Source organism: Theropithecus gelada, chromosome 3 (genome assembly GCF_003255815.1).
Source record: "Theropithecus gelada isolate Dixy chromosome 3, Tgel_1.0, whole genome shotgun sequence".
Lineage (NCBI taxonomy): Eukaryota > Metazoa > Chordata > Mammalia > Primates > Cercopithecidae > Theropithecus > Theropithecus gelada.
Window position 1 is genome coordinate 13960221 of NC_037670.1, and position 14050 is coordinate 13974270.

The following is a 14050-nucleotide window of genomic DNA, read 5'->3' on the forward strand; positions in this document are numbered from 1 at the left end:
ATGAAAGATGAACACACATTGCCATAAGCTTGTGGATGTCCCAGTGACTGTGTACTAAGCACTAGGTACCAAGGCTAGCGTCAAGTGGCATCACACTTGGGAACCGCCCTTCCATGCAGATGGGGGAACATCAGGTCGGCCAGCACCTGTGATACAGGTGAACAACGCCCCACCCGAGGGCTGTGAGCATCTAAAGGGGTTTTGCAGCTAAAGAGGGAGGGGAAGAGCTTTGTGCTTCCTGTTGCATGAGACTGGGTGTGACAAAGACTAGAGCTGGGGAGCAGGGGGAATATGGCTGGGTCACATAGTACCACTGCTAGGAGCAAAGCCAGTGCAGGGAAGGAGCGCTCTGAGCGAGGTCGTCCAGAGCAGAGTCCACACCTACCGGCTGTGGCCTAGGACACGGAGGGCCTCACTCCTCAGAAAGGGTTTTCGAGGTGCCTGTCTTAGACACCTGGATGATCTCCACAGAGGTGATGCCCTTGCCGGCCACGCGGTGTCTGGTGCGCAGCTTGTTTAGGGCGGTCTCTGCCATGCCCGCTCGCTCCTCAGCGTCATCCAGCTCGTGCACTGTCTTCCTGTATCGAGCCAGGGTCTGGTTGGCCTGGTCCTCCTGTGACAAAGGCACGGCAGGAAACGGGGCATAAACATGGCTGGTTCTGGTTAAATGTGCATTTTTTTTTTTTGAGAGACAGTCTCGCTCTGTCGCCCAGGCTGGAGTGCAGGGGCACGATCTTGGCTCACTGCAACCTCCACCTCCAGGGTTCAAGCGATTCTCCTGCCTCAGCCTCCCAAGTAGCTGGGGTTAAGGTGCCCCCCACCATGCCTGACTAATTTTTGTATTTTTAGTAGAGATGGGTTTCACCATTTTGGCTAGGCTGGTCTCGAACTCCTGATCTCAGGGGATCCACCTACCTCAACCTTCCAAAGTGCTGGGATTACAGGCATGAGCCACCACTATGCCTGGCCTCTTTACAAGTTCTCATCTCTGGTGTGTAGTGTCTGGTTGCCCCTCCCACTGGATTCCAAGGAGGAGACGCCATGGACATGAGCCTCACAGAATCATCTTAGGGCCTATGCTTGCTTCTTTCCCTGTGGTTAATTCCCAGAAAGGCTGGGGACCCGCACTGAGAAAACAAGCGTCAGGGAAGGAGGAGCAGGGAGGCGCATAGGCACCCACGGCCTCCTCGATCTGCCTTTTGTAGATCTTCAGCTTGTTCTGTAGCTTCTCCACCAGCTCCTGCATGCGCTGGTTGGTCTTGTTGTCCTCCTCTGTCTGGAAGATCAGCTCTTTGAGGCGACGCTCGTTCTTACGCAGCGTCTTGACCGTCTCCGCATGCTGTTTCTGTTCCCCGTCCAGCTCTGTCTCTAGTTCCTTGATCTGTGGGAGGAAGAGAGGAATGCAGCTGAGCGAACACGTGTGTTTTGTTTTTTGTTTTTTTGACGGGGTCCCGCTCTGTTGCCCAGGCTGGAGGGCAGTGGCGTGATCATGGCTTACTGCAGCCTTGACCTCCTGCGCTCAAGCGATCCTCCTGCCTCAGCCTCCTGGAACGCATGGTTTTGAGCTTCAGAGCTCAGTGGCCTCAGGCAGGGGCCTTGTGGCTGCAGTATCCGCCTCCTGCCCAGAGGTGAGGGGATGGACCCTGGACAGGAGAGTCGGGTGGGCTCTGCCTTTTACAGGCCATGCTGTGGTTGTCAAACACTTTCTCTTGAGCCTCAAATTCCCTCCTCTGGAAAATGGGGGTGTCAGGGAGTCAGACAAAATGATAGAACTTTCCGGGCCCTTCCAGCTCTGGCATTTCATGGGGCAAAGACTAAGCCTTGTTTTCTTTCAGTGAGTAAAAAAAGGCAAGGAGAATATTGGGGATTACTCTGCTCGAGGCTAAGGACATTCTGGGGAGGAAGGTGACAGGCAGGGAAGGAGGAGAGGAGAACTTGAGAGAAATTAGAGCTCTTTTCTCAATTTCCTTTTCTCTTTCTTACCCTCCCTCCCTTCTTTCTTTCTTTCCTTCTTTTCTCTTTTTTTCTGAGACAGGGTCTGGCTCTGTCACCCAGGCTGAAGTGCAGTAGTGCTGTCATAGCTCACTGTAGCCTCAATCTCCTGGGCTCAAGCTAGCCTCCCAACTCAGCCTCCTGAGTAGCTGGGACTACAGGCATGTGCCACTACACCCAGCTAATTTAACTTTTTTTTTTTTTTTTTTTTTTTTTTGTAGAGATGGAGGGCTCATTATGTTGCCTCAGCTGGTCTCAAACTCCTGGCCTCAAGCGATCCTCCCGCCTCAGCCTCCTAAAATATTAGGATTACAGGCATGAGCCGCTGCACCTGGTCCTTTCAATTTCCTCTTCTTTCCTAGCACTTGCATAACCCGATTCTTCATCAAACCCAGGACATGTTTTTTGGCAAAAGACAGGCGTCTCACACACACCCCCCACACCCCACCAGATCCCCATTCCTCCCTTAGCTGAGCCCTGCATCGCCCTCACCCTGGCCTCCAGCTTCATGATTGTGCGCTTCCCGCCTTTCAGAGCCAGCTGCTCGGCCTCCTCCATCTTGGCCTGCAGGTCTTTGATGGTGACCTCGTAGTTCTTCTTGATCTTCTCCAGGTGCATGCAGTGGTCCTGCTCTTGCCGGAGTTCTTCTGCCATGCGGGTGGCCTGCAAGTGGGGAGAAGAGCAGGAGTTGGAGCTGGGTGCTACCCAGGCTCATAGCTCCTTTGAGAGATGTGAGAACTTGTCTCCCGGTCTCTAGGAAACCAACTGGTTGACAGGGGGAGCCCCGCTGACATGCCGCTGGGGTTTGGTGGAAGGGGTACCCTATGCTCCCCTTTGCCTCCGAGAGGGGAGGGGGAGCCAAACTCATGCCTCCCATCTTCACAGACTCCCACCAGCCGGGCACACTCAAGCCAAACCCTACTGACTGCCCTCTCCATGAGGCGCACAGCATGGAGGGTGGGAAAAGCACAGCCTCTGGAGTTGGAAGACCCAGGACTGTGTCCAGCCCTGAGTGACCTTCAGCATGTTGCTTGTCCCCTCTCAGTCCCTTTCTCCTTACATTCATTCCACAGATGTTCATGAGGGTCTATGGTGGGCCAGGCATGGGCCTGTGCTCTTGGGAGGTAGCAACAAGTAAGACCAGCAATGTTCCTGAACTCCTGGGATTTCCATCAAGTGAGAGGAGCCTGATGATGAGAATCTGTATTCCTTCATCTTCCAAGTAGGGAGTAAACAGAACCCACCACTCGAGGCTGGTGTGAACACCCGAAGGGATACTGGGCTGAGAGCACTTGGGGGCACATCCTGCCAACGTCCTCCTCTGCGTCCCTGGGCTCATCTCTCTTCCTTTTACTAGCCCTTCCCTCAAGGCTGTTTGATTTTATTGTTTTTGTTATTATTTCATGTTTTGAGACAAGGTCTTGTTCTGTCACCCAGGCTGCAGTGCAGTGGCGGGATCATGACTCACGGCAACCTCAAACTCCTGGGTTCAGGTGATCCTCCCATCTCAGCCTTGTGAGTAGTTGAGACTACAGGCACATGCCACGATGCCGGGCTAATTTTTAACATTTTTTAGTAGTTGCTATATTGCCCAGGCTGGTCTTGAACTCCTGGCCTCAAGCAATCCTGCTGCCTTGGCCTCCCAAAGTGCTGGGATTACAAGTGTGAGCCACCATGCCTAGCCCAAGGCTGTTTTAATGCATCCCATTGCCAAAAAGCCTGCCCAGATGAACCCACTTTGATGGCTTCTTTGATGCAAGACCCAGGGCGTTGTGCTATAATCTTTCACATGATCACCTAGAGCTTGTAAATCTTTCTTACTTTCTTTTTTTTTTTTTTTTTTTGAGACGGAGTCTCGCTCTGTCGCCCAGGCTGGAGTGCAGTGGCCGGATCTCAGCTCACTGCAAGCTCCGCCTCCCGGGTTCACGCCATTCTCCGGCCTCAGCCTCCCGAGTAGCTGGGACTACAGGCGCCCGCCACCTCGCCCGGCTAGTTTTTTGTATTTCTTAGTAGAGACGGGGTTTCACCGTGTTAGCCAGGATGGTCTCGATCTCCTGACCTCGTGATCCACCCGTCTCGGCCTCCCAAAGTGCTGGGATTACAGGCTTGAGCCACCGCGCCCGGCCATCTTTCTTACTTTCATGTGTGTGGCTTTTTAGAAAAGCCTTGGGCTCCTCCAGAGCAGGGCCACATTCTCCCTGGCAGGGAACCACGCTTGGGTCCACAGTGGCCCACGATGGCAGGAGTGGCCTTCCCGCCCAGACAGCCTGGTCCTCAGCAGGCACCGAAACCCTGCCTGCCAGCAGCAAGGGGCACACGCACTTACGTCCGTCATGGCCTTCTTGGCCCTCTCGTCGGCCGAGCGGAACTCACTGATGAGCTCCTCGTGCTCGTTGGAGATGCGTTGGACATCTGACTCCAGCTTGCGTTTGACCACGAGGAGGCTCTGGTTCTGGAGGAAGAAATGGAGATCTCACCATGAGCCAGGAGTCTGCATGGGCCTTCCTGTGTCCAGGGAAGAACACAACCTCTGCCAGACATGCTTGCCCAACCCCAACAGGAAATGGCCCTGGGCCCTCTGCCTGGGGTATGGGTCCCTCTCCTGCATTCTTATTTTATTTTATTTTAGGCAGGATCTTGCTGTGTCACTCAGGCTGGATTGTGCAGTCATGCAATCACAGCTCACTGCAGCCTCAACCTCTTAGGCTCAAGCAATCCTCCCACCTCAGCCTCCCAAGTACCTGGGACTACAGATGAGCACCACTACGCCCAACTAATTTTTCATGTTTTTAGAGACAGGGTCTGGCTATGTTGCCTAGGTTGGTCTTGAATTCTTGGCCCCAAGCAATCCTCCCACCTCTGCCTCCCATAGTGCTGGGATTACAGACGTGAGCCACTGTGCCTGGCCAAGATTATATATTTTATTTTATTTTTATTTTTGAGTCAGAGTCTTACTGTGTCGCCCAGGCTGGAGTGCAGTAGCATGATCTTGGCTCACTGCAACCTCGACCTCCAGGGTTCAAGTGATTCTTGTGCCTCAGCTTCCCAAGTAGCAGCTAAGATTATGGCATGCATGACTACGCCTGGCTAATTATTGTATTTTTAGTAGAGATGGGGTTTCATCATGTTGGTCAGGCTGGGATAGATATCTATTTAAGTAAATATATATATAAATATATATTTAAATAAATATATATAAATATATATTTAAATAAATATATATAAAAATATATATTTAAATAAATATATATAAAAATATATATTTAAATAAATATATATATAAAATATATAAATATTTATATATATATAAATAAATATATATATATACACACACACATTTTTTTTAGATGGTCATTCTGTCACCCAGGCTGGAATGCAGTGGCATGATCTTGGCTCAGCGCAATTTCTGCCTCCTGGGTTCAAGCAATTTTCCTGCCTCAGCCTCCTGAGTACCTGGGATTACAGGTGCCTGCCACCACACCCGGCTAATTTTTGTATTTTTAGTAGAGATGGGGTTTCATCATGTTGGCCAGGCTGGTCCTGACCTTAGGTGATCCGCCTGCCTCGGCCTCCCAAAGTGCTGGGATTACAGGTGTGAGCCACCGTGCCCGGCCCAGGCTGGGATATCTTTTATATCCTGGACTTTAAAGTCACAATTTTACAAAAAGCTCTGCAGATGAGTTTTGAGGATTTGCTGAGTGGGGTGCACTGCCTTCCTCTGAGTTTTGATGGGGGCTCACATGGTTTGGGCACCATCCTGGCCTCACCCGAGCACCCCCTAACCCCCAGAGTGTGGGGTGCAAGTGGCACTGACCCAGGAGCCCTGTCCTACCTGGATGTTGATCTCGTTGTGCCGTTCGGTGATCTCCACCATTTCCTGCTCCAGCAGCTTGCGTGAACGCTCGCTGCCCTCCAGGGCAGAACGCCCCTCCTCCAGCTCCGTCTGCAGCAGGCTCAGGCGCCGCTCCTGCAGGTTGTACTGCTCCCGCAGCTCCTCGTGCTGCCTGGCATCCTCGTCCATCTGGACCTGCAAGTCCTGGGGGGCACAGGGACGCAGCCTGAGCCCATACACTGGGCCATGGTATGACCTTGGGGGTGGCCAGACCTGAGGGCGCCGTGACCTTTATCGACTGGGTTCAGCAGGAAACTGGGCAGGCGGGGAGGTCACAGAAGAAGAGTGAGGAACAGACCTGGGCTTGGGGAGCTTATGGTGTGGTGGAGCTCCAGCAGGGCCAGGACCCAGGAAGTTATCTAACATGAGGTCAACGTGAAGTCAAACCTTTCCCGATGATAGAGCACCTGGTGTTCCCAGCACAGCCTTCTCCAGGAGGCCTCCCCAGTGACCTCAGCCAATCATATTCTAATCCTGCCTAGGCTGATCCCCAGCTTTCTTCTGTCCTCTTATTTCTTTTTTTTTTTTTTTGAGACGGAGTCTCACTGTGTCTCCCAGGCTGGAGTGCAGTGGCGCGATCTCGGCTCACTGCAAGCTCCGCCCCCCGGGTTCACGCCATTCTCCCGCCTCAGCCTCCCAAGTAGCTGGGACTACAGGCGCCCGCTACCGCGCCCGGCTAGTTTTTTGTATTTTTAGTAGAGACGGGGTTTCACCATGTTAGCCAGGATAGTTTTTTTTTTTTTTTTTTTTTGAGATGGAGTCTTGCTCTGTCCCCTAGGCTGGAGTGCAATGGCATGATCTTGGCTCCCCTAGGCTGGAGTGCAATGGCATGATCTCGGCTCACTGCAATCTCCGCCTCCCAGGTTCAAGTGAGTCTCCTGCCTCACCTTCCCAAGTAGCTGGGATTACAGGTGCCTGCCACCACACCTGGCTAATTTTTTTATTTTTAGTAGAGATGGGTTTTTGCCATGTTGCTCAGGCTGGTCTCAAACTCCTGACCTCAAGCAATCTGCCCACCTCAGCCTCCCAAAGTGCTGGGATTACAGGCGTGAGCCACTGCGCCCAGGCTGTCCTCTTATTTCTCCATAGGACTTATCACCAGTTTTAACAATACAGTTTTATTTTTGTTGCTGTCTGCATGGGGATGTTTGTCTGTTTTGTCCACTCTTTGTTTTGTTTTCGAGACAGAGTCTCACTCTATCACCCAGGCTGGAATGCAGTGGTGTAGTCATAGCTCACAGCAGCCTCCAACTTCTGGGCTCAAGTGATCCTCCCACCTCAGCCTCCTGAGTAGCTGAAACTACAGGCACACACCACCATGCCTGGCTCATTTTATTTTTTGTGGAGATGGGGTCTTGCTATGATGCCCAGACTGGTCACAAACTCAAGCCTGGCCTCAGGCAATCCTTTCTCTTCAGCCTCCTGAGTAGCTGGGACTACATGTGAACACCAACTGTGTCCAGCATTGTCTTGTCCACTCTTGGACACCTAAAACAGTACCTGGTTAGGGCATGTCTCCAGTTAGCAAGTGTGGTTCCAGCTCTGTATGCTGTAAAGAACAGTCTCATAATAGAATGATTGTAAAGGTGTCTTCAGCTCTGTTTGTGTTTATTTTTTAAGGCAAGTAGTGGGTATATGAGTTTTGTTGTGTTCTTCATTTCTCTATGTCTGAAATGGTTTATAATAAGTAAAAAATGATTTTACAAATCAAGACAGGACTGGGTGTGGTGGCTCACGCCTGTAATCCCAGCACTTTGGGAGGCTGAGGTGGGCAGATCACCTGAGGTCAGGCGTTGGAGATCAGCCTGGCCAGCATGGTGAAACCCCGTCTCTATTAAAAATACAAAAATTAGCTGGGCGTGGTGGTGGTCACCTGTAATCCCAGCTGCTCAGGAGGCTGAGGCAGGAGAATTGCTTGAACCTGGGAGGTGGAGGTTGCAGTGAGCCAAGATTGCACCACTGTACTCCAGCCTGAGTGACAAGAGCAAAACTCCATCTCAGGAAGGAAGGAAGGAAGGGAAGGAGGGAGGGAGGGATCAAGATGAGCTTAACTTCCTGTTTCCCTCCTTTGGTCCATCTTTCCAGTTGTCCAGAATTGGGACTTTTGGTGGTTGAGGGCCTCTTCTTTATATAGTCCCCAAGCCTCCTGCTCCCTGGACTGACAGCCACCCCACATTCTCACTCTTATGCCTTTATGCTGGCTGAAGACATGCATTAAGTTAGCCCCCTTTAGGCCTTCAGACTCAACCGATGATAGTGTGCCTTGTACCTCATTTCTCCTCCTCCCAGATCGCTACCTTGATTTGCTGTTGCAGCCTTTTCAGTGTCTTTACAAGTTCGCTGTTGTTCTTGTTGGCATGGTCCAGCTGGATTTCCATCTCATTGAGGTCCGTCTCCATCTTCTTCTTGAGCCGAAGTGCCTCTGCCCGGCCCTTGGCCTCTGCCTCCAGGCTGGCCTGCAAGGACTCGATTGCTCGCTGGTGGTTCTTCCTGTAAGTCCAAGCAGAGAAGACCTTGGCATACTGGGCTAGCTGTTCAGTCTGTGCTAGGCCTCCCTAGAGAAGAGGTCTCAGCATCAGCATGAGTCCAGGCACCATGTTGTGAAATTAAACCCTTAAAAAGGTACAAGACAGGGATGAGGGTTTCATGCTTTGGGGAAATTAAAGGAAGTTCATTTTGTTGATTTAGAGTCACTCTCTGGCTCAGGCTGTAATGGAAAAACCATCACATTCTGTGATGGTGTAGTAGTGCGATGATAGCTCACTGCAGCCTTGAACTCTGCGGCTCGAGTGATCTTCCCATCTCAGCCTCCCCAGTAACTGGGACTACAGGCCATGCCACCACACCCAGCGTTTTTTTTTTTTTTTTTTTGGTAGAGTGGGGGTTTTGCTGTGTTGCCCAGGCTGGTCTCAAACTCCTGAGCTCAAGGGATCCTCCCATCTCAGCCTTCCAGAGTGCTAGGATTACAGGCATGAGCCACTGCGCCCAGCCAAAATGAAATAACCTTTATGTTTGAATGGATACCTTTAAGAAAGTGACAAGACAACCCATAGAATGGGAAAAAAATATTTGCAAATCATTACTGATAAGTCTAGTGTTCAGAATATATAAAGAACTCTTACAACTCAACAATAAAAAGAAGCAATCCAATTTTTGAAAGGGGCAAAGAACAGACATTTCTCCGAAGAAGATATACAAACAGCCAGTAAGCACATAATAGATTCTCTGCTTCATTAACCATCATGGCTAAAATACTACATCTAAAGTGTTCATAGGCCGGGCACGGTGGCTCACGCCTGTAATCCCAGCACTTTGGGAGGCCAAGGTGGGCAGATCACTTGAGGTCAGGAGTTCAAGACCAGCCTGGCCAACATGGCGAAACCCTGTCTCTAGTAAAAATACAAAAATTAGCTTGGCACGGTGGCACATGCCTGTGATCCTAGCTACTTGGGAGGCTAAGGCAGGAGAATTGCTTGAACCCAGGAGGTAGAGGTTGCAGTGAGCTTGGATTGCACTACTACACTGTGGCCTAGGCAACAGAGCAAGAGTATGACTCCAAAAAAAAACCAAAAAACCAAAACCCCCAAAAACAAAGTGTTCATAAACTAGACACAGTAGTGTGAGGTACCATCTTTATTTCCATTTCATAGATGAGGAAACAGGTTCAGCGAGGTTCACCTGAATTTCCCAACATCATGCAACTAGTAGGTGAAAGAGACCCGGGTTTCTGGACTCTGCTCCATCACGCTGCCCAAGAGTCAGCCTCCCATCCCACCAGCTCTGTACCTGGTAGCCTCAAATTCTTCTTCTTTCTCATGGATTCTCCGGTCGATGTCAGCTTTAACCTGAGCCAGTTCCAGTTGAATTCGAATCACTTTGCTCTCTTCAACCTACCAGGAATATAAACATGAGTCTTTCTGGCCAAGAAGGTGTGCAGTGCCTGGCCAAGGGTCCACAGTCCCCAAGGTGATGGCCCTGTGGTTACCTCCAGGGAAGACTCAGCCTCTTCCAGGGCCACCTGGAGTTCTTCCTTTTCCATCTCCAGTTTTTTCTTCAACTTCTGCAGCTCATGCACACTCCTTCCTCCCTCACCCAGCTGATCAATGAGATCCTTTATCTCCTCTGAGATAGAAATATTCATGTTAATAAGACTCAGCATTCCAGGGTCATGGCAGGTGGCACCATCATTCCTCCATTGGGGTAAGAAGCAGGTCTCCCAAAGTGCCAGGATTGCAGACATGAACCATCACGCCTGGCTATAATCTTATTTCATTGTCATGACAACCTTTTAAGGAGGGTAGAATTATTTCCTCATTTTATTTTATTTATTTATTTATTTTTGGGACATAGTGTTGCTCTATTGCCCAGGCTGGAGTACAGTGGCATGATCTTGGCTCACTGCAACCTCCACATCCTGGGTCCAAGCGATTCTTCTGCCTCAGCCTCCCAAGTAGCTGGGACTACAGGCACCTGCCACCATGCCCAGCTAATTTTTTGTATTTTCAGTAGAGACAGGGTTTTACCATGTTGGTCAGGCTGGTCTCGAACTCCTGACCTCAAGTGATCCTCCTGCCTCGGCCTCCCAAAGTGCTGGGATTACAGGCATGAGCCACCATGCCCAGCTATTTCCTCATTTTATAGATGAGGAAAGTGAGGCACAGAAAGAATGAGCAACTCGCCTAAAGTTATACTGCTGAATGCTGAAGTGCTTCTGCAAAGCACTTGCTAGTCAGTCAACAAACATTTATTGAGCACCTACTATGTGCCAGGTACTCAACTGATGATGTGCTCAGGACGAAGGGGACTCTGGCTGTGTCCCCATCCCTACAGGCCCATCCCGTCCACCTGCCCTCAGACTCACCCTGCAGGGTCTTATTCTCCTTCTTCACGGACTCTAGATGCTCCAGAGACTCCTCGTAGGCAGTCTTGATCTTGAAGCTCTCCGTCATGTACATGCGGCACTCCTTCTGTGAGTTATCCAGTTCCACCTGCAGCTCCTCACACTTCTGCTGCCACTCAGCCAGCATCTTGTCAAAGAGCCTCTGCTTCTTGTCCAGGGCAGCGGCTGCCGCATTGGCCTAAGGAAAGTTGGAAATGGCCTCTAGGGGTCCGAACTCCCTGCCTCTGTCCCCTCCTCCCACCCCCCACCAACCTCTCTTCCTTCCTTCCCTTTCTCCAGTAACTCCTGAGACTACGGACTCCTTGGGAATTGGAATGTAATTCAACACCTATGGCAGAAGCACAGAACAGAGAGTCTGCAAAGAGCTGCATGCCAGTTCTAAAACTTCCCCCACCCCGAGAGGTGTGTGGCCTGGGGCGTTCCACCTTATTTTCCCAGGTTAGAATTCTCTCAGGTGTCAAATGAGGAGTTTGGGCCACAGCGGCCTTCCCAGATTTATGACATTTGGCCTAACTCCTCTTGATATATTTCACTGTAATGTAGTAATATACATTACACATAAACTCAAAACAGACTATTCTTAGACTTTATTTTTCTATAGAGTTCATCTTTCTCATAACTCCCTGGCAACTATTTGCTGTTGTGCTATATTAGCTTTTGTAAAGTTTTGCTTTGTTTCTTTTGTGGGGTAGCAAAACCTTTTTGAGTTTCAGGACTTTTTTTTTTTTTTTTAATTGAGACGGAGTCTCACTCTGTCACCCAGGCTGGAGTGCAGTGGCGTGATCTCGGCTCACCGCAACCTCTGTCTTCTGGGTTCAAGCGATTCTCCTGCCTCAGCCTCCTGAGTAGTTGGGATTACACAGGCATGTGCCACCACACCCAGCTACTTTTTGTATTTTTAGTAGAGATGGGGTTTCACCATGTTGGCCAGGCTGGTCTCAAACTCCTGACCTCAGGTGATCTGCCCGCCTCAGCTTCCCAAAGTGCTGAGATTACAGGCATGGGCCACAGTGCCCAACCTTTTTTTTTGTTTCAAGAGATGAGGTCTCACTCTGTCACCCAGGCTGGAGTACAGTGGCATAATCATAGCTAACTGTAGCCTCAGCCTCTTGGACTTAAGCAGTCTTCCTACCTCAGCCTCCCAAAGTCCTGGGATGACAAGCGTGAACCACCGTGCCAGAACTTTTTTTCTGAAACCTCTCATATGGATGTGACCTTCTACCTATGAGGCCACTTCATGCGGCACATTCTTGTACTGGGCTGCATATGGCCCCTCACAGCCAGCATGAATCATGGTTCCATCTAGACCAGGACCAGGGAGGTGTAGGCCAGTGGAAATCTTATTTAATTCTCATAGACACTGGCAACTCAGTTTGAACCAGGGATGCAAATAGGAATAGTTAGCCACGCAAAGTATATGGGATACAGTTTGTGGAAGAGAGAGGGGAACAGGGAAGGTGCATCATGTAACTTGCTTTTTTTTTTTGGAGCCAGAATCTTGCTCCGTCGCCCAGGCTAGAGGGCAGTGGCACGATCTGGCTCACTGCAACTTCCGCCTCCTGGGTTCAAGTGATTCTCCTGCCTCAGCCTCCCGAGTAGCTGGGACTACAGGTGCCTGCTGCCATGCCTGGCTAATTTTTTGTATTTTAGTACAGACAGGGTTTCGCTGTGTTGCCCAGGCTGGTGTCGAACTCCTGAACTCAGGCAATCCGCCTGCCTCGGCCTCCCAAAGTCATAGGATTACAGGCATGAGCCACTGTGCCCGGCTGCATCGTGTAACTTTCAGGGCAAATTTTACCCTGCTTATGGCCCTATTTTTTTATTTGAGATAGTGTCTTACTCTGTCTGCCAGGCTGGAGTGCAGCGGTGCAAGCATAGCTCACTGCAGCCTTGAACACCTGGTTCAAATGATCCTCATGCCTTAGCCTGCCAAGTAGCTGGGACCACAGGCATATGCCACCACACCTGGCTAAATTTTTATTTTAAAAATTTTGGGGGACTGGGCACAGTGGCTCACACCTGTAATCCCGGTACTTTGGGAGACCGAGGCGGGTGGATCACCTGAGGTCAGGAGTTCGAGACCAGCCTGGTCAACATGATGAAACCCCGCCTCTACTAAAAATACAAAAAATTAGCTGGGCGCGTTGATGGGTACCTGTAATCCCAGCTTCTCAGGAGGCTGAGGAATGAGAATTGCTTGAACCCAGGAGGCGGAGGTTGCAGTGAGCCAATATTGCGCCACTATACTCCAGCCTGGGCAACAAGAGCCAAACTCCATCTCTTTTTTTTTTCTTTTGAGATAGGGTCTCCCTGTGTTGTTCGGCTGGTCTTGAACTCCTTGGCTCAAGTGATCCTCCTGCCTTGGCCGCCCAGTGTGTTGGGATTAGAGGCATGGGCCACTGTGCTCTTAGATCTCGGAAGAGTTCATGAACGCGTGCTCAAGCGGCAGCCGTGTCCAGCAAGCTCCTGAAGGCACCCCTGCACTGCAACTTCTTGAACCATGTGTTTCTTCCTGATGACCCCAGACGTGTGACAGCCTTGCCCTCACCCTGCTGTGGGCTCTCTGCCCCGGTAAATAGGCAGCTTTAAGCATTTGACCCTCTGACCTTCTCCAAGTCGATGGTGAGGTCCTCAACTTCTGCCTGGAGTCTCTGTTTATTTTTCTCGAGGGAGGCGGCCCGGGCCTGGGCGGTTTCAGCTGCTTCTTCTGCCTCCTGAAGCCTGGCGGCCAGCTTCCTCCTGCAAATGAGGGCCAGAGGGGCTGTCAAGGAAACACAGGCGCTCACAGGCACCACCTCCACATTGCCAGGGTCAGAGTGTGGTGGGCATGGTACTAAGCTCTGGTGTCAACATTGGAAACGATGCAGAGTGTTTACAGGACAGCCACAGCTGCCCATTCACTCTCTCATTTATTCATTCAACAAACACTTTCTCTACTCTGTGCCAAGGATTGTTGCAGGTGTTAGGGATGCAGCACTGAATAAAACAGGCTAGGATACCTGCCCTAACAAATGAAATGTTTGTTCTGGAGCTGGGACGGGGCACGCAATACATGCCCTATAGAACATAAGCACTGCAGTGACAAATAGAGCCAGGAAGAGGACAGGCAGTCCAGGTGGGAGGGGGTGATAGTGTCAAATACAGACTCAGGGGAGACTCTCTGAGAAGGGGACACAGGAGCAAAGGTCTAAGCCAGGGGATGAAGGGGCCCTGAGGGTGTCTGGGACAGAGACAAGCTTAGGGGTTGAGATTTAGGTTTAGCCCAG

At 50.7% G+C, this 14050-nt stretch overlaps 1 protein-coding gene across 1 annotated transcript in view; it reads right to left on the reverse strand.

The window, feature by feature from the left end:
- Window positions 1–412: 412 nt before the first annotated feature.
- The window catches only part of LOC112620927 (myosin-16), a 70738-nt gene continuing 57100 nt past the window's right edge, over window positions 413–14050 (reverse strand). The window contains exons 33-42 of the mRNA XM_025379965.1: window positions 13391–13523; window positions 10746–10962; window positions 9870–10006; window positions 9671–9774; window positions 8182–8374; window positions 5825–6028; window positions 4319–4444; window positions 2485–2655; window positions 1181–1381; window positions 413–613 (exon numbers count right to left, since the gene is read on the reverse strand). Coding sequence (XP_025235750.1) covers window positions 413–613; window positions 1181–1381; window positions 2485–2655; window positions 4319–4444; window positions 5825–6028; window positions 8182–8374; window positions 9671–9774; window positions 9870–10006; window positions 10746–10962; window positions 13391–13523 — 1687 coding nt within the window. The remainder of the gene's footprint in view (window positions 614–1180; window positions 1382–2484; window positions 2656–4318; window positions 4445–5824; window positions 6029–8181; window positions 8375–9670; window positions 9775–9869; window positions 10007–10745; window positions 10963–13390; window positions 13524–14050) is intronic.